Below are 25,495 nucleotides of genomic sequence, written 5' to 3' on the forward strand. Positions count from 1 at the left end.
TTAAGGGGTGGTCCTCTATGCCTTGTTATTAAAGAACATTTTACCATTAGTCTTGGAAACCATGGAAGGCAGTGCTCACCCAAGAAGACCCACATCTCAAGGAGGAGAGGCGATGTGAGGCTGGAGAAAAAGAAGTGTGGTAGCGCAAATAAGCAGCTGTATTTCTGTACCCGGCCACACCCCACAGAGGAGGATAACATAATTACACCCCCGCAGCAGTGTGTAAACCACTTGAAGGGCCACAGAGGGGGTCACTGCTACTAAATCTGGAAGAGCCAAAGTGGAGAGGTTTACTGGGAGGGGCAGCAATGAGCTGCGAGAGACCCCCTCTTGAACTCCCTGTCAGAGAGGAATAGACACTCAGTCGTGTGACTGTCCGGGAAGAGAAAGGAAAACACATTGTTGCTCTAAAGTAAAGCAAAACACGGAGTCAAACATCCTGCCAGCTGATGGATTTATCATGGCCCAACCTCTGGGTTCAGGAAAGGACACCATTTTGGAAAAGGATGAGTTAATAACTTTGCTGTTGTTATGATTCTGAGAGTTCCCTGTGCATATTTTGCTAAACAAATTAAACAAATTAAGTAACCAAGGGAACACTGACTAGAAATGTGAATAAAACGAAGCAAAGAGACCCTGTAGCCTCGTAGCCTGTGTCGGCCAAACTTAACGTCTGCATATAATCCAGTTGTGAGACTATGATTACAGTCACATGGGAGAAGTTTCTACCACTATGTCTTCATTTCAATTTTACTGTCTTGCAAATGATTTCACCAGAAAGTCACAACCAGCAACGTCTTTGTAATGAAATGGCATTCTGTATTTAAGACAGCAGTCTTGTAACACTCATTTGTTTTGACACCAGCATGTTGGTGAGAGGGTGATACTATGCTACACATCGTGGCAGCTATTCTGTCTTCACTGAATCCCACTCAGCTGGCTTAGCAGCCACAATATAGACACATCTACATGAGTATATGCATCTAATGCTTGATGAAAACAATTCAACATTCAGTGAATGCAGCCTCAGATTATCCAGCCCTGGACTGAACCCAGAGATTGATGACACAATCTTGGATTTTCTCCTTTATATTTAACCTCTATTTAACCAGGCAAGTCATGAAAAACATGTTATTTTTCTCCAGAGGCAGCCTGATGAAAGGCAAAGCCTCTGGAGGAAATCAGGTTAAGGTCATTTGCTGATCCCAGTGAATCTGGAAGGAAGACATCACTTCCAGGTTGTTAAATATAAATGCTGACACCCCCCAGGTTATGTGGTTAGCCCCATGTTGGACACATTCTTTACTCAGGACCGTGTGGCCTCACAGAAAAACAGCAACATTTATCATTTTGCTGTTGACGCCACATTCAAAGATCTCTCCACGAACAATAATTATCAACCCATCGGACAGAACTAAAACAATCAATGTGCTGCATTCTCTTCTGTAGTGATTCTCTTGTTCCTGCAAACAGTGGCGGCCCGAAACTGATTTACGCCCCAGGCGAAACCCGGTGCTGGTGCACCTCCAATATCTTTCTGTCCGTATCCATCAGGAGAACGAGCCCAGTACAAATGTTTTGGTCAAAATCCTCACTTTAGGTCCACCAAAGGCATGAATATGCAGCGTAAATGTTGCTGCATCGAAATAACACGACGTTTCTTTGCATAATTAATTTTTTCCATCCACACGACACGAAATGCCATCAAACATCCTGTTTTCTGTGTTTATATGAAAGCCGCGCGCGTTCATCCCCCTCACATGTCCCGTTTCAGCAGTCAGGTTGCTGGGTGATTTCCACAACAGCTTCAGCCAATGATGGCCAGACCCTGCGTAAAGCGCTTCCCCTCGCTCCATCGCATTTCTTTCCTATTGGTCAACGGAGCCCAGCTCAAAGAGAGACTTACTTCAAGCCATGAGGAAAAGGCTCATATGTAGTTTTTCCTGTAGAATAATCTACAGTGATCGTTTAAGAAAAAGTGCAGTTTGCAGGCGTTCCTTCAGGCAAATCACCAGGAATGCTAAGGGGTTAAGGCAGTTAAAATACAATCAGGTGCTACGGTAAAGTACAAACATTCAAGAACAAATCATATATATATTTTTTAATACTTTATTGTGTCATAATGATAATGATTACACTTGACACTTTTTTTGTTATCACCCTGTGAGTGAATGAAAGGCTTGAAATCACAAATGACCGACCAAGGGGAAAAATACAATCAACAAAAGGGAAAAAAAACACATAATAATAATAACAGTAATAATAGTAATAATAATAATAATGCACTCTCATTCAAAACTATTCATTAATAAAAAAAAAAAATTAAATATTGAATCATCCCCCCTCCCCCCTGCACAAACTCTGCACTGTGCTGCGTTGCTCACCACACGAGAGGTGAGAGTCTCAGGAGGGGAAGATGGGAGCGCCGAAAAACAACTGTGGCCGAAACAAGCCCCTTTCACACTGCGACCCGCTACCTTAGCGGGTCCAAATTGCACCTTCGACCCGCGTCGAGCAATGTGAACGCTTGGCGTGTTGGTGACCCGTGTCGCCTGAAGCCGAGTTCAGGGGGAGTTGCCTAGTGGCAGAGCGTCACACGAAACACATAAAATGCTGGGCGTGTACAATGACGAAGGCACAAGCCCTGCGTCGGAGGTACAGTTAAATACACCTGTCTGCATCAAAATTTTCAAACAAACGATGGCGGGACACCTTGAGAACTTGTTTTTGCAATTGTATATGCAGTTCATGGAGATGTTACTTTACGGTGCATCTTGCTGCGTGGGAAACCGCGCTCTCCCATCTTTCTCGCCAGCCCTTCCAGCAGAGGTCCATCCTTCACCGTCCCCGACATGTGGCGGTAAATAACGTCCTCTGCTCGGAGGCTGAGGAGCTCGCGGACCTCCTTGTCTCCCCAGTTGGCCATATTAAAAAATGTCTCGAACTTGATGTAGGCTAAAACAGAGGGAAACCTGTCCTCACCTGTCGCTGTTGTTCTGAATCAGCTGTCCATTCTGTCTTTTAAACTCCTCACGTCACGCCCACGTCAAGCCCATGTCCGACCCGCGTCGATTGCGTTCACATCAAACTCGGCTCGGCAAAAAGACTAGGGTCCGACGCGGGTCGAAAGGCGAGTCGAGTTGATGCGGCAGCCCGGGTCGGCAGTGTGAACACAACAGCGGACACGCTAAATTCGCGAATTAAACGCGGGTTATTCGGCAGTGTGAAAGGGGCTATGAGCCCCTTTCACACTGCGACCCGCTACCTTAGTGGGTCCAAATTGCACCTTCGACCCGCGTCGAGCAATGTGAACGCTTGGCGTGTCAGGGTGACCCGTGTCGCCTGAAGCCGAGTTCAGGGGGCGTTGCCTAGTGGCAGAGCGTCACACGAAACACATAAAATGCTGGGCGTGTACTGACGTAGGCACAAGCCATGCGTCGGAGGTAGGGTTAAATACACCTGTCTGCATCAAATTTTTCAAACAAACGATGGCGGGACACCTTGAGAACTCGTTTTTGCAATTGTATATGCAGTTCATGGAGATGTTACTTTACAGTGCGTCTTGCTGCGTGGGAAACCGCGCTCTCCCATCTTTCTCGCCAGCCCTTCCAGCAGAGGTCCATCTTTCACCGTCCCCGACATGTGGCGGTAAATAACGTCCTCTGCTCGGGGGCTGAGGAGCTTGCGGACTTCCTTGTCTTCCCAGTTGGCCATATTAAAAAATGTCTCGAACTTGATGTAGGCTAAAACAGAGTAAAACTTGTCCTCACCTGTCGCTGTTGTTATGAATCAGCTGTCCATTCTGTCTTTTAAACTCCTCACGTCACGCCCACGTCCGACCCGCGTCGATTGCGTTCACATCAAACTCGGCTCGGCAAAAAGACTAGGGTCCGACGCGGGTCGAAAGGTGAGTCGAGTTGATGCGGCAGCCCGGGTCGGCAGTGTGAACGCAACAGCGGACACGCTAAATTCGCGAATTAAACGCGGGTTATTCGGCAGTGTGAAAGGGGCTATGTATTGATGATGTGTGATCTGAGTCTGAGTCTGGCCAAGGGGAGGAGGGGGGCGCCGCCCGCTCTGCCTAAACGTAACCACGAATACACAACACACACACACACACACAACCCCCCTCCTCTTTTTTTTTAATTATCTTTTTTTTTCCACTCCCGCGATGTGTCCCCCCCCCCCCCCCGCCGCGATGCCGCCCCGGGCGCCTGCCCGTCTGCCCGCCCCTGCCTGCAAACATGAAAACTTCCCTTTTACAGAGGTGCAGCTTCAGTCCTCCACAAAGCACAACCTCACACTTAACCATACTGTGGCTTGTTCAGTTCAGCTCAAACTAAGGCGACTGAAAGAGGAGCTCTGGTCAACACTCCTCTGAAAAAGACTCTGCACACTCCTGCTGCCATTCCTGAAGACAGTGAAGAAGCCTGAATGAATCATTTGAAAGCTCAGACAGTTTCTACTCCTGAGTACCGGAAACAGACAAAATATGCATTCCTTCCCTATAACTCACATCCTAGTAGCACAGATTATTGTGTGGATAGGATGTGTGGTGGCATGAGTGTTTAATCTGACACACACATTTAAGGCTTAATTAAAGGGGGAAAAAAACCCAACCCTAACAGTCTTGACTCTTGACCATAAACTGTAGCACTGCACGCCATTACAACATCTACAGTTTCTCAGGGATTCAGACTGAAACATCGTTCTTGTTATGATGATGGAGGAGAGTGCCTCGTCAGGTGTTCGGCTTGAGATCTCTGTTGACGCTGCGTGGTTAGATCATTTCCATCCTCTTAAATAAACACCTTTCAACGTCTTAGTTTTATATACCTTAATTAGTACGGGATAAAAAGACGAGACTCATCTCACAGTATTTTATTTCTACATTTGACACAAAACCATTGTATTCTTCGTGTAGTCAAGGAAACGGCGCAGAGCTGAGCAGCTCACGTGGAAGTAGCCTCTATTAACTTCTGTAGTTTTATTCCTTTTCCTTCGCCGTTTGAGCAGTAAAGTTGCATAAATGCACCCTGCAGTTATCGTATTGAGCAGCATGGAGGAAAGTTTTGCGTTGGACTTGGCCAGAATTTGCTTCCGTGAGCTGTCTGCGCACATGGTTTTCCATTAAATTTGCACCGTCCATATATTCGCGTCCGTTCCCACTTTGCTTACATGTGGAGGGTTTGGTTTGGAGGTAGCGCGTCTGTTCGCTGAAGTGTAAAACTATTGGCCCTGCTGCGCGTGGACACTCCCCTCGCGGACCTCCCTGTGGCCCGAGAGGATGCAGCACTGGGCGGTCAGTGGGTGAAGGAGGGCAGCCTGGTGTCGCAGCTACTTGGCTAGCTGGGAGGTACCACGAGTGAGGAGCAGGGCGGTTCGGACTCCAGGGGTGGACAGACGAGACACAATTCACTTGGACCGGGATATTTTGGTGTAGGCGAGGGCCAGCAAGTACCGCTTGCGCTTGGCCACACGAAGATCTGAACATGCATCGCATAACGGGGAAAGCGGGAGGGGACAGTTTAATTGAGATGAGCCCGTCAGACTCTTTCAACGGTGAGTGGCAGAAAACTAGCAGCGGTCTGTTCTGTCTGTCTGTCCGTCCTTATACTGCGGAAACGTGTACAATTACACTGAAAATAAACATCTAACTCGTCTCCTTAGTGCGTATGAGTTCTTCAGAAGTAAGTAGGCCCCTCTGGGGATCCGTGTGAGTGAGTAGAGTCATCATGGGATTCCCCAGTTTTGTAACCGTTCTGAGGAGTGTTAAAAAGAGAGTATGTCCTTTACAACAATTCAAGTGATCTGTTCCCATTGATAGTGTTAAGGTGTGAATGCTTTTAAGTTTCTAACGTCTTTAATTGATTCATAAACCAAGGTAAACGGCACATTTGTATCACTGCTTGCCTGGGCATGTTATAGTGTTTTGTAATGTTTTGTTTTGGTTGGAATGTATGCTTTAGGCCGTTTTAAAATGACTACGTGTAACATTTTAATTTCATTTGAAGTTTTAAAGTCTTCACCTTCCCTTAAACGCCCATACTAGCTCACAGTCAGGCTTTCTTTCCATGCAGACAGCCATGATTTACTGGCAGCCAGGCTTCAGCAGCTGGCCTGCCTGCTGGAAACTGTCTGTCACCTACAGACAGCCACTTTATCCACCAGCACAAACCCCAAATCCCTCTCTGTTCCCGCCCGGCTGTGGGTTCTAAACAAACACTTACAGTGGGTTGTGTGTTTTGGCCATTTTTGGCTGAAAAATGCGTTGTGCTGAATGAAAGATGAATAACTCGGGGATGCTCTCTAGCAACCCTAATAGGTATGAATAGATGTCTAAGTGCAGTGTTTCATCTGCAGTACTGAGACTGTTAGTGTTGTGGTCCGGCAGAGACCAGAAATATGAGGAATTTGTGCAGGTTGGGGAACTGTACAGTTGCCTTGGTGTTGTGTGTTTATGTTGTGGCTAGATAACAGTGGATGTTGGTTTTGTCACTTTTCACAGTCAAAGCTCCACAATCAATCCATCACTGAATTACTTTAAATCTTGGTTATGATAATGTAGACACACACACACAGCCTGTCAGTTTGCTCTCAGACTCCTTGTGGACCACACTGAAAATGCTTTTGTTACAAGTCACCATGCTATTTGTAGATCTGGTTGGATTGTACAAATTCAGGTTAACATTATAACTGCTCATTACATTAGCTCTCACCCTTACTTTGAATTTGCCAGGCACTGTCTTCACCGGCTTTGTAGAGCTGGTGCATCTAATGCGTCTACCTGAATCCTGCAGGCCTGCAGCATGACAGGTTACAGCTGGTGTCATGCCACAGGAAATCAGACCGGCCAACCCATTGTGTTTGTATGAAATTAAGGAAGTGAGACCACTCAATGTATCTAGGGCAACCACTAACACGATGAGTGCTAACTTCTGTACAGCTATACAGATGCTAAAGAGGGGCAATAGCTCGTGAATCATACTTCTGTCATTTCAACAGTTGTTTTATGCTGTTGTGGGATTCACCAAGCTCTGACTTTCTCCATCATACGGTTGTACAGTATGGTAAAACAACTCTCTTGAGTCTTTTGGGTTGCTGTGTTTAAAATGCATTGCAATGCATTTCCACTGCGATCAGCTGCTCACTCTTGAACAAAGCTTTAACTGTGGCGGCTGCTCAGTGGGAAAAGACTCTTGGCATGGCCGGCTGGCTGATATTGCTCTCAAATAAGAGCCCAACTGAGAAAAAATATGCTCAGCTGTTTCAAAGGCATTTTCCTATGCCGTGAATGAACTATACACAAATCTAAGTTGGCATCGTCGGTTTTTTTAAGCCGACAGCACAAGGAGTTGTTGTGAAAACACTGAAAACTTCCTGCACAAAAGTCTGGCTGCAAACAATGAATTCCATCTGACATTTTTTGAGCAATCAACACATCAACTTGCTGTTTTCAAATCTTCACTGAGTTTCTGAGTTAGCTCTCTTTAGTTTTTTTTCCCCCCAATTATTGCAACACTGCATTGTTGCTTACAGAGTATTACTTTGTAATCTGCTTGTAGAATGCATTCCGTACATGAACAGTTGAACGGATCTTGGTGGCAGCAGACCTCTGTTCGGTTAAGCATCCATTTTGGTTTGCCATGCTCTCTTCGTGCTTTTGTGGCCTCACAGTAAAATGAAGGGTTTAAAGAAGTTCACGCAGAACCTCTCATACACCCTCTGATGACCACATTTACTTCTGCCGAGCCACTGCTGAACCACTCGTACTAGCAAATGCAAACAGTAGAATAACACAAGCTTCGTGGTTTCCTCTAAACATCTTCACCCTGCCACAACCGGGAACAGAGGGGATGTAAGGATTATATGAAAGCAAATGACAACAGTGAGCTTTAATGCCCATATATCTGTGTTAAATGTACACAGTGAAACACAAGCTAATGTTAAAAAAAAAAAGTACATATTCTGCATAGCGAAACAGAGATTACATCACAGGTTGTGCTGTAATTCAGCTGTAAAGTACAGCTTTTGTGTACTAATAGTTACTCATTTTAGTTTTAAACCACTAAATCTTACTTCTTTAACTTGGTGGGTTATGATGTGGACAGAAGTTTTGAGGGCATTGTTCCAGGTCAGTGTGTGTGCATTTTCTCTTTTCCAACCAGACTAAATATAACGTCAGAGAGACCATCAATTAGAATTTTCTGTGTCTTTCAAAGCACAGACACGGAGGCTGAAACCATTTGCTTTATTTGTTTAGCAATGGTGGTGACAAAAGTGCCGTGCTCTGTGTTTTTCTTGCTTTTCCGTCCACCGCTTCATTTGTTTATGTAAATCTTTTCCCAGAATGCTCTCTGGAAAGCTGGAATTGCATCTGACTGGCGATGAACTCAGGGTAAAAGAAGAGCCTTCTTTTAGATATCACCCTGTTTTATCACACGTACAGCCTCTGAGACACTGAGGGGGTTTTCCTCGAGTCAACTCCCGTCGTGGTTGAATCGCAGTAACGGCTGTGCGTACTCTTTCGGAGGGATCCTGTTAAGTCACACCGTGTGCCCCGAGGGACTGCTGCCACACAAACGCTGTACAGATATAGAGCACAACATTGGCTGCCTGTCAGTGCTCGTCCTTAACCCCGGGCAGCTGCTTATATGCCTAAAACTGCCACCAACTGGCCTGTTTCAGATTACTTAGTACTCTTTTTACTCATAAAAAGATTTTTATGGATGGTAGTCAATCATCCTGTCATTTTCTCTGTTTATTATGTTTGTAATATTGTGTTCTTCATCTCATTGTCTTGCAGATGACTTAAACGGGTATCACCAACATGCCTCCTCCAGCACAGGATCCTTCCAGCAGGGGCAGTCGGGGGTAAACACCAAACTCACCACACGCCAACACGCACTTTAGCTTTACGTGCTCATTCCTTCTTATTCATAACAATTCTTTACAGCTCACGATGGTGATCTCTTGATATTTATTGTTTGTTAGTGACCTTGTGTATATAGCTGGATTGGAAGTTATGGAGGATTTTTGGATGTTTAAAAACATGACGACATGCTAACATTAAGTTTTTCAAGGTCAGCGTATGGAGTGTTGTTTCCTCTCCTCCACCTTACCTCCTGTAAATATGGTTGCAGGAAGCTCTTGTCTGATTAAGTCTTTTCTTCTTTTTTTTTTTTTTTTTTTTAAAGTTTTGTACACACCCACCCATTGAGATGGAATGCTCTAGTTTTTGTATCCGACGGTGTCACTAATAATAGTTTCATTTTTGACCTTATGACCTTATCTTTTTTGTCGTCCACGACTGAGAAATGTCTCAGGAGAGTTGGACATAACCCTAATGCTCCTGTATTCTCCCCCTTTCATCCTGTGCTTAAAGTCTCCTTTAATGCCAGAGGTGTGTCTGGAGACCTGTGAGTCTCTCACCACCAGCCTGGCATCCCTTGCCCCCTCCAACCACAGCGACAGTCCGCGGGATCACTCTCTGACTTTAGAGCAAATCAGTGCTTTGACTGGGGTAAGACACCAGTCAGGAGTGCAGCTGCATGCTGTTGTGTCAGTGTGTGCTTTTTGGTGTTCTGTCGTGTCAGCTCTGAGCTCAAACTTCTAACTGACAAAGACCTGACTCTGGTGTTTTTGGACGTAATCTCTAAGAATGTGTAAACACGTAGGTATATAACATACAAGTGTGGCATGTCTGATATATTGATCCCTTTGATCTCTTACGTAAGCTCGCTGCTACATTTTTAGCGGTGTGCTGTTGAATCTGTCGTGTTGTTAGGCTTTCTCTCACTGTCCACTCGGTTCCTCCACAGCTTTCGAGAAAGCGGGCACTGTTCCTGAAGTGTCGTTCCAGGGTATGGCACGGTAAAACAGGCTTGTGATGTGATGCAGCCCTGTGCATTTGTCTGCTTGCCTGCCAGGCTTTTTCTCCTCTTTCAGGAGTGTCTGCTCAGTGTTGAGTTCCCCTGTTGGCCTCAGATATTCAGAGACTAAAGCCCGGATATCGGAGAAATCAATACGCATTTTGATGGCAGAGAGCTGAGGTTGGCTTTCGCAAAGCATGTTTGTTTCTGCAAAGATTAATGGAAACATGCGCTCACGTATCAGGAGAGTTCATTAAAAAACAAAAGAGAAAAGGCTTTTTGACTTGCTTTTTTCTCACTTGCGATCGCTGTTAATTCAGGAGGAAGCGCCGGCCTGGTGGTGTTAAAGTGTAATTAGAGGGCGTGCGCTCGCACATGCAGATTTTCACACGCATCATACACTTTCCCAGCTGTGTTTTTTTGTGTGCCTATTTATAATTTAGGTATCCTGTATAGTGTAATCAGGGCCCTGCCCTCTGCTCATGACAGGCCGAAAATGTTCTGCGGCTAAACACACGCTGCAGTGTTGGTTTCTTCTCTTAAATCCCCTTTAAATGTGGTTTTTGCGTTGACAGTATGTTACCCATTTTAATGAAAAGTGTAGTCACAATGTTGTTGTTTTTTTTCTTCAAACAAGGAACTATTCAAGCCGATAGCTTTTCTAATATCCCCCTCTACTTAAAAACTGCGATTTAGCTGAGTGTAAGATCTTTCTAAGCTTTAAACAGTCGTTTCTCCACGTGCCGTAAATTACCTCTGTAACTTTTGACCAAATTTGAGGATTGGACTGATTTGATACATGCAGCAAAACACATGACACAGCAAATATTTAATTACTTTGAATGGGAAGACGCTTCACTAACTATACTTCAGTTGTGTGCTGAAGCAGTATGGTTTAAACACTGCGCACGCGCTTCGTGCTAGGTAGTGTGAAACTGAAATCAAAGCAATAAAGGTGAACTTTGTGTAACAGAATCTGAGGCTTGACTTGATTTTCCTTCTTTCGGCTTATATTCAACCTCCAGCAAGTGACTGGTGCTTAAAAGTAAAGTGCCCAAATCATTTGGTCCTAAAAAAAGAAATCCTTTGACAGTGATATTTTAAAGGTCCTCCTCCCTGACTGAAAGCCAGCTTCTGTTACACCGTGTTTCACATTTACCCTCCTTAATTATGATAAGAAGATATGTGCGTGCTGAAACGCCCTGTAGTTAGGGGTTGGTCAGTAAATGTATAGAAACCTGTGGCTGCTACCGGCTTCGCTGAGCAGAGGCCGGCACCAGCAGACGCACTGATTCCATATGGCGGATCTGTAATTATGGCAAATTAGAGAGTTTCTGCAGCAGCGTTCCAGTTAAAGAAAGCTCCCTCCCTTTTCATGGTGAAGATGGTCCGACATGGTATGGGAGGTAATGCAGACCAGTGGTTATAGCATACAGGATGCATAATTTGGGAGACCATAGACATGTTGTACAAATTTACTACTTTTATTCAGTGCAAAAGTTGAACCAGGTGTGTAGATGGAGCTCCTGAAGTCGTGGAACTGACTGACATGGACCTAAATCAGTACCTTTATATTCAATTAGTGCATTTCTGCGTGAATGTCTTTAGATTATTCGATTAGTTTCAAAGGGTTACGGCCAAACCAGCAAGCTTTATGCACCAGTTTTAAGTTTTTGGTTTCCTGTAATTCACTCTTATCAGAGTTATTTAGGGCAGATTTCTCCGTGTGGTCGGGGTAAACAGCAGTTTGATTGTTGCTGTTTATGCTCCTCAGGACAGAAATTCTAAAAATGCACAACAGAAATCATATGAGGTCACCAAACCATCACATGACAAAACAACAGAGGACATTTATAATGTAGTTGGAGCTTTTGAACAAACGGTCCTTAGAACCGTTTCAAGAACATGTCACCAGCATGGTAACATCCACCCCATTAGAAGATGAAGTGTAATGAGTGTAATGATAGATAATTCGAATTTTGAATCTAATTTTGACCCGCTGATGGAACAAAATGGTGTTTGTCCAGGACCGTGGTGAATCAGACGCGCCACGCTAGACTATTGCAATCACAATATAAGACGAGTGCATCGCACACGTAAACAGAACAGGATAATAAAAGGAGTGCAATACACCGGAATAACTGAACAATAAAGAGCGTGTGGACTGTTAATTGTAAGCTATTTGAGTTTCATTTTGCAGTTCTTATGTGAAATGTGACACGCTCACATTTGTGGAAATGTTTGTACAACAGAGCACTATTCTTCCCCTTCTGCTCTTCTCTGATGCTGTGCTCCTATTAGATTAGCAAACTGGCAGCAGCTCTGTTACCCACGTGCTGATGTCATCTCTAGGACTTTGCTTCTCTGCTAGCACCCCCCTCCCGCCCCCTTCTGTCCCTCTTGCTCTCTCTTTGCTGGATGACTGAGCAGCGCCGGCTTCGTCCTGAGATGGTTAGTGGTCCGGTCGGATCTCATCTGGATGGAGATCAATGGAGTGCGAGTGAGACAGGCGGTGCTTTCAAGGCCGGACTTTACTCCATGGAGAAAGGCCGTTTTAGTCTGTGAGGGAGCCGGCCTTTCGGCCGATGCATCACAACTATAACACGAGTGGGCCATGGAGGTACAGTGCGCTTCCTTTCCTCCCTTCCCCTGCAGCTTTGAGCAAACTCCGGCAGGATGATAACACAGAAGCCAAACATATGGCTGAGTGGGATGTGGTCTTTTTTGTTGTGCTAGATGCGTTCTCTGTGTTTTATGCCCTCGTGTGTAGGTAGCTGCTGTAAGTGAGGTTCAGGGAGGTACATTGAATGTAGCTATTTTTAGCTTTCTGAACAGCTGAAGCAGCACTGACAGCAAGCAGCTTTCCTTGTCCTCTCTATAAGCATTCCTGTGCAGTCCTTTTTTTTCTGAGTCCTGTAGCCCCTCCAGGGCTAGCATTAGCAGATACATATTCTTGGAATTTCTGTTGTCACCAATTCAGGTGCTTTCAGTCAATATGAAATCCAGATTTGGCAAAAGAAAAGGATAGAGTATTAAAGTATAATGAAGTTGGAGACGTTTGAGACCATCAGATAACAGATAACATCAAGTCAAAGCTTTCACTAGTTGCCTTCTCTTGTCTTGTTCTCCTGTCAGGGATGTCAGCCATGAAGCATCTGTTAGCATGCTTTTTGTGTTTGGAGTTCAGAAACATTTATCAGGGTTTTTTTGGGGGGCAAGTAACCGGTATGTTGTGATGTAGAGGCTTGCTCTTTACATTAGCCATTGGACATGTAGTGTGACTGTCTGGCCTGCTGTGACGAATGCCTCCAAAGGCTTCTACGATATTGTAGCCGTCTGTGTTTAAGTGTCAGCATTTCTCTGTGTTATCTCGTTCTAGATTGACAAACAACAACACAGTAAAGACTCTGTGTACTTCCGTGATGGAGTGCGCAGGATTGATTTTGTTCTGTCTTACGTTGACGATAAAGATGGTGAGAGAAAACAGGTAAGAAATAACCTCTTAAGGTACACCCCATAAAAGTCACACTTTCTCAGTTCACTAACTGCAAGCATATACAAGTAAAGTTTTGGCTTTGGTGTGAGTCTTTCATCGCAGTTATGGTCGTATTTCCAGCTGTACAGAGGGCGACTGAATATCCTGTGATCCTACACAATCAGAGTTGTGCGTCCGCAGCATAACCCAAATACCACATCACTGATAAAGTTAGATAAAGTTAGACTCTCTGCTTTTATCAGTAATCTTCTCAAGGCATTTTTCCAAGAAGATTCCACGTAGAAATCCACCATCATCACTATTTTTTTTTATAGACCAGTTAGTTAGAAGTGACTCCCACCGATCTGTGGACATATGTCTTCTTGTGGGCAGTCTTTTTATCTGCGCTGAAAGATGTTGAGTGTGTCATACTGAGCTGTTAGCCTTCACACCCGAGTGTTACCACTGCTGCACTAAAAGGCGACTCACAATTTACCCACAGTCTCAGTCGGTGAGTCAACAGTAAAACTTCTGGCCTGGTCAGGAAGTGGCTCATTTTTTCCACTGTATGAGGAAAGGCTAACAGGAGGGCCACTTCCCTTATATGATACAGTTGTTTTGTAAAATGCTGCACTGATTTTCACAAATTTTTCTGGTTTTGTTTCTATATTTGGTCTGTTTTTAATCACATTGCAAAATTTTGGAAAAAAAAAAATAGGCCAAAGTGCCTTAAATATATACCACCGCACTTTCACTACCTGTTTGTACAGTCATGAGTGTCACTGGTAAATCTACTGAGTCAACCAGCTCTGATTTATCCAGTGGTTCATAAATCCTGTCGCTAGTTGTGCTGCTGCTCTGCTACGTATGCGCTGCCCTGAATATGACTCTATCTTTGATTTGTGTCTGACCAGATGTACACGCTGTATTTTGTTTATTGATTTATTTATTTATTGATTGACAGACATTTTCCCCTTTTGATTTCACTTGCGTTAGCATATCATTTTGGATTTATCTGTGGTATGTCTGGGATTCTGATGACATTCAGATATTCAGCTCTTGTGTTTGTTTTGATTCTCCTCTGCTGAAGGAGAGGAGGAGGGTGTATGAGGACAACTTAGTGAAAGTCGGCCTGGAGCTGGAAACAGAAGATAAATCAGTAAGAGCCCCTTTTGTTACCGTTTGGATCACGTCTAATAGTGTGAAACTAAATATTTTGTCCCGTCATGTCATATAGTCAGATAATGCTGTTAAATACAAAAAACAAAAATTAATATGTAAATTGTAAATTTAAGATTTGTAGATGTAAGATACTCTTTTATAACAGAGCATCACTTGTACGTTTAGTCACCAATGCATTGTTTACACACTTTACTTATCGTCCTTGTCATCAGGAGTCAGAGGATGGAAAGACCTACTTTGTGAAGATCCATGCTCCATGGGAAGTGTTGGCCACTTATGCAGACGTGCTGAAGATCAAGGTTCCCTTCAAGGCCAATGACATCCCAGACAACAGTGAGATGCCCATGAGCTGGCTGTACACGCCTTTTCGCCTTCCTGAGCACATCATGCACCCTGAGCCAGACTACTTCACAGCTCCTTTCGATAAGAGCAAGTCTGACTTCTTCCTTATTGACAACAGAGAAACGTTCTTCCCTCCCTCTACTCGCAACAGGATTGTAAGAACACGTCAGCCACAAACATCTTTTGTCTCGTTTGTGACCCTCAAATTCCTTGGCTATTCAAAACTGAATCGACCATACTGCAGTCCCATTTTCAGTGACTAACCTTCCAGTACTGCAAGTTATGTTTGTCTAGAATTGAATTCTTATCACTGGAAAATGTTCTGTCTTTCTAGGTCTTCTACATCCTCTCCCGCTGCTCTTACATCCAGGATGAATGTATAGACAAAGACAAAAAGGGAATCAAGAGGCTGCTGAACAATGGCACCTACACTGCTGGCTTTCCTCTGCATGATGTGAGTGTCCTTTTGTCAGTGTTTTCCAGGGAAATTTGCACACCCCACTCTCAAACAGTAAAATCTCATCTGAAGCAGGGTTGAAATGTACAAATGAATACATTCAACGGCGTGTGGTCGTGAAATGTGTCGTTTGTTTTGCCTGCAGTCAAGATACTGGACAAAGTCAAGGGATGTCAACTGTGAAAGCGAAAGACACAACCTCCACAAGCACTGGGCCAGATTCTTCTGTTTCTTCAAGGAGCAGCCCCTTGACCTTGTTAGGTAAGACCTCAGGACCAATTCCTATTCCTACCTGGTGTGTGTCTACTCAACCTCAGCCTGGCAGAAGGATTAACAGCAAGAATTTTGCTGGTTTTTTTCTCTCGGACAGGAAGTATTACGGAGAGAAGATTGGCATTTATTTTGCTTGGCTGGGTTTCTACACTGAGATGCTGTTGTTCGCTGCAATAGTAGGAACAATTTGTTTCATTTACGGGTTCCTCACTTACGACAACAACGAGTGGAGGTGAGCTCTTCGAAGGATAAAAGCTTGTTTTCATTGCCTCTCAGGTGCCGTGGTATTAATGGGTATTACTTTCATTTCCCTGACAGCAAAGAAATATGTAGCGAGGAAATTGGAGGCAATACTGTCATGTGTCCACTTTGTGACAAGAAATGCGGCTTCTGGAAACTCAACTCAACTTGCAACTCCTCGTGGGTGAGCGATTTTTGGTCATTGTGACTCATGTTCTACCCACAATACATGACATTTAAACAACGTTGCAGCTAAAAAAAACAACAAATCTTCTTTCTTTCTTTTTTTTAATGAACTCATTATATTATAAACATGTTCCTTTTTCAGCAATCGCACCTATTTGACAATGTGGCAACGGTGTTTTTTGCCATATTCATGGGAATTTGGGGTAAGTAAAAAAATATCTACTCTCGGCATTTTGTTCTTTAAACACAGTGCACCACCTAGTGGGATTAGTGATATAAAATAACACTTCAGCAGTTCACTTAAAAATAAAAGAAAGAAAACTTACCTTTTTATTTTCTCATTGTTTTTCTTCAGTTTTCTGAATCTTGAAGGCTAAATCGGAGGCTAGCTCCTCACGATTAGAGTAGGAAATTGTGAAAAATGAAAAAAGCCATCGGTGAAAAACGCGGCCCATCAAAAAGCCCATTGGTGCTGCGGAGCAAATTTTAATGACCAAACACCGTGATTATATTCTCCCGTGATACACGTGGTGTGATGGATCGTGTTGCCTCTGCAGTGACGCTGTTTCTGGAGTTCTGGAAGAGGCGGCAGGCCCGTCTGGAGTACGAGTGGGATCTGGTCGACTTTGAGGAGGAGCAGCAACAACTGCAGCTTCGGCCAGAGTACGAGGCCAAGTGCACCAACCGCAAGCTGAACCGCATCACTCAGGTGTTTGTGTGCTAATGAAATACTAACGTACTGTTTGATAGCTCTTGGTCCGTTTAGCTTTCACAAGACTGAATTGTTGGATTTTATTACAGTATTTGTTGTATTCACTGGCTGATGTACTCATCCATCTGCACTAAGAAGTTGCTTTCAGTAGAGAGTATTAAAGTCAGGGCTCCAAAGAGCATTACTCCTTTAAAGTGTTTGGGTCTGGGTTGTGACGGACACATACTTGTGAAACAAACACAAGCAGATTGTTACAATCCTCTGTGACCACGTCCCACCCACCTTTAGGAAACAGAGTGTGTACTTGACAGGACGGCGACAGATCTGGTGGGAAAAATGTTTCTGTGCTGGGCCACCGTGACCCTCTGGGTAAGGGCGGCGCACAATGTGGAATGCCAGGTTGATGCGGAAGAGGTTTTGTTGTGGTGCAGTTTGTGTAGGTAACAAAACGGTTCTGGAAAGACTCAGAGGCAGGCTCCCTTCTGTACCACATTCAGTGCCTGTTGGCGGATAACTATCTTGTAAAAGGTTTTTTGCCAAAATACGTGTTCATCAGGAGACCAAAAGATGAAATAAACATAAATACACACGAAGAGTTCTGATTGGGCAATGTAGTTCTGCCTCACACATGAGGCTAAAGGTAATTCAAGGAACTTGGCCTTTTTTTAGAGCTCTCTTTTCAGGATTTAACAAAGGTTGACTGTCTGTTGTGTTCATGCTTTGCTCGCTTCTGATTTAGGAAATGGAGCCTTACTTACCCATAACAAGCAAGTGTGCACGATCATGTCTGTCAGGAGCCACCGTCCTGTTGTGGGTGAGCATAGTATCTTTGGTACACTTGATCAGTTTGAAGTGCCTTCGTCCTCTCTCTCCATCTTGTCTCAGCCATCTTTCCCACCATGCTGTTCGTCACCATCACTAACATCACGTGACCAGGGCTTGTATGTATAAAACCAGTGGAAATGGGCACATCTTATAAAATTCTGACCACTAAGACCACAGCGTAACACTCTATGTTGAATCAGTGATAATGCTTAGCACCTGGTCTAAATTTTGAGAATAAGGCAAAATTATGGTTGTCTTAGAATTGCGAACCATCACACTTATAGTTTTATGCATACTGGCTCAAAAGGTATTAATGTTGTGTCATCATGTTTGCAAACTGCAACATGTGACAGGATTAAGGGGAAGACTGTGGGTATTTTGGGGCATGTGTGCACACTTTCAAGCATGGCACCGCTAACACGCACCGGTTAGAAAATAATCCTCCTGCTTTTTGATGTCTGCTTTCGCTTTTGTGATTAGTTTGGTGTTTTCACTGTGTTCCACGCGGTTGTCTTTCATGTTGTCACTGTTTTGTCTGTCCTGAAGATCTCATTGATCATTGCCTGCATCATGGGGGTCATAGCGTACCGCCTGGCGGTGTACGCGGCCTTCGCTAGCATCATGAAGGACAGTCCCACCAACCACCTGGAGGTGGTTGGACCCTACATCACTCCTCAGCTGGCCACCTCTGTCACCGCCTCTTGCATCAACTTTGTCATCATCATGATCCTCAACCTCATGTATGAAAGAGTGGCTGTTTGGATCACTGACTTGGGTGAGGGCCAGAGCATGACACCATATTCAAAGTGGAAGTTCTTTGAATTGTAAAATTAATTTGAAATGTGTGTTTTGTGACCTTTTCCAGAAATCCCAAAGACCCACCTGGAGTACGAGAACAAACTGACAGTAAAGATGTTCCTCTTTCAGTTCGTCAACTACTACTCCTCCTGCTTCTACGTGGCTTTCTTTAAGGGCAAATTTGTCGGCTATCCCGGAGATTATGCTTATATGTTTGGATGGAGCAAACTGAGGAACGAAGAGGTGCCACATATGTTTCTGTGGTTAAGATCTGTACTGGTGATCCCATCTCAGCCTGCCTGTTCGTTAATGTTTGCTTCTTTCTCGACCTGCATGCGCTCAGTGTGACCCAGGTGGCTGTCTGATTGAGCTGACGACCCAGCTGGTGATAGTGATGACCGGCAAACAGGTTTGGGGCAACATTCAAGAAGCTCTCGTCCCGTGAGTACACAGACCACACACATCACTCTCATTTGCATGTACAGAATAGATACACAGGACGTTAACACGTTTTAAAGTGTGACGGAGGAAAGAAAAGCACTGCATAGCCTGTAACAATGCATAGACTAAGAAGTACTGTATGAGTGTTTTGTTTTGTGTGTTATCTGTAACTGTATTTGTTATCCAAGATGACAACTTTCATTGTTGTTTATCATAGTTGACACAGTCGCCTGCTATAAAATCAAGGAGTGACTAAATGCATCATTAAACTCATGTAGATGCCTTTTTTTTTCTTTTTTTCATTTTTTGTTTTTTTTACAAAAATTTAATTTAGATTTGATCATGTGACTCCATAATCTCATCATCTGGGAAATAATTTTCTTTCTTTGCCAAATAAAAAAAAAAAAAAAAAGACTTGTGTTGTCACGATTTTACCGGCAGATGTTTTCTAATGATTGCTACACGTCAAAAGACAAGTTGTGAAGATGCCTTTTTATAGAATAATGCAACTTCAAATAAGTTGTTTCATAGTGTACAAACAACTCCACAATGATTTATATATGACAACAGTCAAATAGGTTTGTCAGAAGCAGAAACGCATGTCCTGAAAGCTCTCTGCTGCCACCTTGTGTCCATCAGGTGGATGATGAACTGGTGGGGCAGCAGGAAGACCCGAAGCCACCCTGAGAGTCTGTACAGCCGCTGGGAGCAGGACCACAACCTGCAGGGCTTCGGTCAGCTGGGCCTCTTCTATGAGTACCTGGAAATGGGTGAGAAGGCGGTATTTTGTTAATCCATTTTCCTCAGAGAGACAACTGAAAGCTTACAGAACTATCCTTTTGTATTTTAAGTATTTTTGGTGCTGTAAAACTATTAATTCAACCTTAGTGGGTAAAAAACAAAGTATATATTTCTGGATGGATAGAAAGCTCGATTGATGGAGGACTCCTTTAGATTCAATTCAATTTTATTTATAAAGCGCCAAATTACAACAAATGTCATCTCAAGGCGGTTGAAAGATACAGTCCAATTTAAGCCAATTAGAATCCAGTTCATTGTAATCCAATCATAATCCAATCAAATCCAATTCTTTAACTTCCAAATTTGTCCAATTCATACAGATGGAGCCAATTTAAAAAAAAAAAAAAGTGGCCTAGCTAAGGAAACCAACAGATTTTACTGAAATTTCTCTTCCATTCAATCTTCCTTAAACAGTCTAGTTGGGATTGGGTCTAAAATATAAAACCCAATCTTATATTTGTAAAAATACAAGTTGATGATTTAGAAGATACTTACTTTCATTGTAGATGGTGCTGTTGGCGTTATATTGTGTCTCTGCCGTGTCTCCTCTGTGTCCCAGTGATCCAATTTGGTTTCATCACACTGTTTGTGGCCTCCTTCCCCCTGGCACCTCTGTTGGCACTTGTCAACAACATCATTGAGGTCAGAGTGGACGCCTGGAAGCTCACTACTCAGTTCAGACGTCCCGTGGCAGCCAAGGCCCACAGCATAGGAGCGTGGGAGGAAATCCTCAATGGGATGGCCGTACTCTCTGTTGTCACAAATGTGAGCGCTTAAATTGGTTTGGGATTTTAGCCAGATGCATAAAGCTGATATTGCTGCCCCAATTAACATGAATCCGTCCCTCTCTTGTAGGCATTCATTGTGGCCTTCACCTCTGATATGATCCCCCGGCTGGTGTACATGTATGCCTACCAGCCAGAGGGCGAAATGAATATGAAAGGCTACATAAACAACAGCCTTTCTGTGTTTAATATCTCTGAGATCCCTTTGCGAAACAGGCCAGAGGAGGGGGAGAATCCTCCCTGGTTCAACAGTTCCATCACTAACTGCAGGTGAGACTGAAAGAGTGATTGTGGATGGAGCATGTGTTCGTTTCTGTTATAATATGAATGTGGTGAAGGATGGACACAGATCTTTCACACCCTACGCTGCTATCTAAGATACTCCCAGCTAATCTCAACATAGGTCGTGAGTGATTAAATTCACACCTCATCCAGTATGATTCCATTCTTCTCTGCACATAATAAACAGAATAACCATAAACAATCTCGACTCTTCACTCAAATCCGTTCATGAATTTGCTTGAAGTTTAAATATGTATTCGCTCTACTTTCTGTAGGTATCGTGATTACCGCTACCCTCCTGGGCATGAGAAGCAGTACTCCCACACTATGCAGTTCTGGCATATTTTGGCTGCCAAGCTGGCTTTCATCATAATAATGGAGGTAAGTCCTCAGGCCTCAGTTCTTCCACCATCACATGCCAAAGATTTGAAGTGAGCCTCAACATTCTTACCTTCTGGAGCATGTCATTTTTATATCCACAAAAATGGCTCTTCGGTTAAACACAGATTTTCAGATGAGCAGTGCAGGTCAAATGTTTAGACACCTACCCACTTTGTTTTGAATACAACCGTGACTGTATTGCAAATGCCCTCAGAGCAGCTTCCCTCGCTCTTTGGTTCACTGACTTAAGTAGTTTTCACGCACGAGCTACCGACATCTCAAGAGTGAGGTCTGGACATTATCTAAAGTTGCCATTTCAGACATGAATGAGCCATCAGGAGCCTGTCCGGTGCTTTCTCACAACTAGAAACACAATGTTTGCTTTTACTTATCAATTCAATTCAATTCAAAGTTTATTTCTATAACACACTTAAAACAGCCTCAGCTGACCAAAGTGCTTCACAACAGCAACTGCATCACGCGAGTCATCAATAAAATCAATTGGAATGACTTTCAACACAGATAAAAATAAAATATGAGATAAAATTAGCAATAAAATAACAATAACAGTAACAATAACAATAAAAGTACCAAGCCAAGGTGAAACTCCATTTCAGCTATGGAAGGCCAGGGAAAAGAGATGTGTTTTCAGTCCAGATTTGAACTGGCCTAAAGACTGAGAGGATCTAACAGACAATGGGAGGCTGTTCCACAGTCTGGGTGCTGCCACAGAGAAGGCTCTATCACCTCTGGTCTTTAGCCTGGCTTTGGGAACAGCCAACAGGAGCTGGTCAGCTGATCTCAGTGCTCTGAGTGGAGTGTAGGGCTGCAGCAGCTCACTTAAATAAGATGGGCCCATGGAGTTTAAACACTTAAAAACAATCAATAAAACCTTAAATTTGACCCGAAAGCCGACAGGGAGCCAATGAAGGGCGCACAAGACTGGGGTGATGGATTCGCACCTTTTTGTTTTGGTCAGCAGGCGGGCTGCAGCGTTTTGGACGCCCTGTAAACGCTGGAGAGAACGCTGGTCCAACCCTATATATAAAGAATTACAATAATCCAAACGCGATGTTATAAATGCGTGGATTGCTCTTTCAAAATCAGCCCGAGCCTCAGAATGAGCTTATGACTGCGCCCTGCTAACACTTTTCTTGGTGAACCGGCAGTCAAAATATAAAGAATACAGTCATCTATTTGTTTCACTTTTATAATAGATATATCCCCTCTGATGAAAATGCAATCATGCACGGAGGAACGCTCACTAGATTACACTGTTACAAGCTAGATTTACCTACTTTGATACCCCCCAGATGTTTCCTCTGATCTAATAATATTTGAAAATATACATGTATATATCTTAAGTTCATGGGGAAGAACCAACACATCCCCCACTACACAAACAATATGTCAACCACTTGCATGTTCTTCCTCCACAGCATGTTGTTTTTCTGGTCAAGTACTTCGTGGCCTGGTTAATTCCAGATGTTCCATCAGATGTGAAGGCGCGGGTAAAGAGGGAGCGTTACCTGGTCCAGGAGTATCTCCACAACTATGAAGTGGAGAAGTTAAAGATCCAGCTCAGCCAACACGGCAGCGACGAGTGCACCTGCACGCCGATGATCTATCCGTCTTTATCCAAACACGAGGTGCTGTCAGAGTGCCTCTAACCCCGCGAGCTGCTGGTCACTGAGTGGGACTTGGTGATGTAGATTTCCCTGCTTGTGCATCCTGATACTGACCACTTTGCTGTATTGCATGGGTTGTTTGTTGAGTACACACACACACAGGCAACTTTCACTGAAGAGCTATAGCTTTACTCACTTCACAACCATCACTCCTCTACTCACATGCTGACAGCAGAAAAGCATATATGTGAAAGACCAAGTCTACATGCGTGCTGACACTTTGAGGCACTTGAATTTAGTCATCTCTCTCATATTTAGGGGTTTTCGGTCTTGTGTGTTGTAATTGTGGAGATGAGGATAATCAAAATTTGCTGTAAGGAAAGAGGAAATCTTCTACACTGTGTCTATAGAAGCTGACAGCTTATCTTTGTTTTGATGCAAGACTATTTATTTTAAGTACCACTATGAGTAACCAAAGACCTTAATATATCACATACTTATCTTTGGTTCTGCAAGTCAAGTAACATTTTATGTACGTCTACGTTTATGTTTATGTTCAAGTCTGTTTTCTGTTTTTATAGTTGATATGACAAACATGCGCATTGATCATTTTTTAAGTTTTGACATCACTGCGATGTAACAAAATTCTACTAAATTACGTTCCTCGCTTTACGGGCTATCACAAGGCCTGGCCCCATTATTATATCTCCAGGCCACAATCTGACATGTGAAGTAGTTTTTTTTTTTTATGAGAAATGTGGGCGCTGTTACTAATGTAAGCGAGGACAGATTTTGTCCTACAATGGCCAGTTATTCAGCTGCAGAAGCAGCAGCTGGCACATTTTGAGTGTTGACAGTGTTCCTGAAGATGAGGGGCGAAAGCTTTAAGAGAGCGAAGAGATCCCTTTTTAATGTGCCCGTGTTTAACAACACGTCACAGCTGATGATAGCCTGCTCCCACCTACTAAGCTGCGTTTGCTCCATCCCACAAAGCACATCGGCCATCGCCTGCTGCCGTTGTTGTGCTTCTGGTTTCCTCAGCCGTGTCTGTGTCGACAACGGAAGATGCACATTCTCTTTTATTTTGCACAAAGCACTTAAGGAAGCATGAAGACAAAGATGTCAAACTAATTGTTGTCATCATATTCATGATTCAGAGGCCGTACAGTGAGATAGTAACTGTTCATTTTAATACAATAAGAGTTGTACTGTACATTAACGAGGAGTTCCTCGGTTTCACCTTATGACGCTTATATGGAGTTTTTATGTTCAAATGTCAAAAATAAGACGAGATGTACCAAATGTTTAAAAATGACATTTCGTATCTATTTGGTTGGGTGCAAAGAAATATGTGAGCTGTTATTGAAGGATTTAAAAGTAGCTGACGGAGTGTGTTACAGACATTTAAATCTGTGTTTGTTTAAGATGTTTAGATGTGACCGTGTAAGTTCACTTCACTGTTCCAGTTTGCCTTATATTCACCCTGTGCTCAGCTGAACCAATCCCCATTGATGCCTTAAAACATGACTTTAATACTTTGTTTTTCTATTACTTCTTTCAAATGTACTTTTTGCTTGTATATTTTCTCTCCCGTTATGCTTTAGTAATGACATTTTCATTTTGTCATGCTAAGGGCAAAAAAAAAAAAAGGTGAACCCGTTTACTGTATGCTCGAAGTTCAAGTTTCACATTTTTATTCATTTTGTTCTGTCATTTTTGTAATTGTCCTATATCCAAATATGTAATGTAACATAAAAAGCAAATAAATAAAGTAATACTTCAACTTGTGCATTTGTTTGACATATTTGGATTGACCCTGAAATGCTGCAGACCTTCAGCTCTTTTCCTGAGGACATGAAAGTTGCTGTTCACAGAACAGATGGCCAGTGAGAGCATTGATAACTATTCAGTGTTTGTTCACACTGGTGGGTGTGATTTACACCCAAATATGCTGGCAGGGTTGTTTTGCTTGGCAACAGTGCAGTTGCCATTGTAACAAAGAGATTGGCAACACTTCTTTAAAGATAGGTTTGAAGGATTTAATGTAATGTTAAACACGAAGTGATGATTTGCTTGATTTGATATCCTTAGATTTTTTTTTTTTTTTTTTTTGTACTTGATTGCATAAACTTTACAACTAAGTGAAGCATGACAAACCTAAACATCTCTGCAGGTCAAAAGTCCATCCTGGTTTTCTATGTTCCTGATCATCCAGCCTCCAGAAGAAGCTTTCTGTGACCTGAGCACACTTTAAGGTGTAACTGCGGTGCAGCTTTGGACCCCTCGTTCCTGCTGGTGAAGCTCCTCGGGCTTCCCTCCAAGTTTTCTCGATGGATCCACAGCACGGTGTTCCTCTTCAATCTGACCCTTGCTGTCCCCTTCTGCCTGCTTGCCTTGCTTTTCCTCATCCGATACCAACCAGATCAGCTGGAGGCCACTGGAAGCTGGGGCTGCCGCTTCACGTGGCTGCTACCTCAGCATCTTCTTCCTTCCCTGCATCAGGGTGGACCGATTCCCAGCCATCTTACAGCCGGAGCGCTCCCTGATGTCGCTGCCTGCTGGGTGTGACTCCGGATGGACGCTCTGCTCCACAGCTGTCACCCTACTGCCCCGATTTGAACAAAAGCGTTTTACCTGCCCTATACCATCTGCTATTATGACGCTGGCAGCAGTGCCTTCACAGCTCCTCCTCTTGGAGATGTGCATCTACAGCCTCGCCACATGCATCTCTGTTCAGTTTTAACTTAAATAGGCCACCAATTGTAGAATAAGGTTTACGACACTTTTGATGCCATGTGTTCTCACCGTGCAAGGT

The 25,495-nt window shown here is 43.5% G+C and overlaps 1 protein-coding gene across 6 annotated transcripts; it reads left to right on the forward strand.

Moving 5' to 3' along the window:
• Positions 1 to 5,262: 5,262 nt before the first annotated feature.
• Positions 5,263 to 24,463, forward strand: ano5a (anoctamin 5a). Of its 6 annotated transcripts, none has more exons than XM_075470041.1 (22): positions 5,263 to 5,562; positions 8,807 to 8,874; positions 9,386 to 9,523; positions 9,822 to 9,863; positions 13,252 to 13,359; positions 14,438 to 14,506; positions 14,742 to 15,026; positions 15,206 to 15,325; positions 15,474 to 15,589; positions 15,699 to 15,833; positions 15,920 to 16,025; positions 16,170 to 16,230; positions 16,585 to 16,736; positions 17,028 to 17,108; positions 18,111 to 18,339; positions 18,430 to 18,605; positions 18,706 to 18,803; positions 19,443 to 19,573; positions 20,164 to 20,369; positions 20,460 to 20,659; positions 20,947 to 21,052; positions 22,492 to 24,463. In XM_075470041.1, the coding sequence occupies exons 1-22, from the start codon at positions 5,493 to 5,495 to the stop codon at positions 22,720 to 22,722; spliced, it is 2,928 nt and encodes a 975-aa protein (XP_075326156.1). In that variant the 5' UTR covers positions 5,263 to 5,492; the 3' UTR covers positions 22,723 to 24,463. The 6 variants fall into 6 exon arrangements, with proteins under 6 accessions (XP_075326156.1, XP_075326157.1, XP_075326159.1 ...); XM_075470042.1 differs by lacking the exon at positions 17,028 to 17,108 and adding an exon at positions 17,479 to 17,553 and having other exon boundaries at positions 5,264 to 5,562; XM_075470044.1 differs by lacking the exon at positions 17,028 to 17,108 and having other exon boundaries at positions 5,264 to 5,562.
• The last annotated feature ends 1,032 nt before the right edge of the window (positions 24,464 to 25,495 follow it).

Source organism: Odontesthes bonariensis, chromosome 7 (assembly GCF_027942865.1).
Source record: "Odontesthes bonariensis isolate fOdoBon6 chromosome 7, fOdoBon6.hap1, whole genome shotgun sequence".
In the NCBI taxonomy this organism is placed as follows: domain Eukaryota; kingdom Metazoa; phylum Chordata; class Actinopteri; order Atheriniformes; family Atherinopsidae; genus Odontesthes; species Odontesthes bonariensis.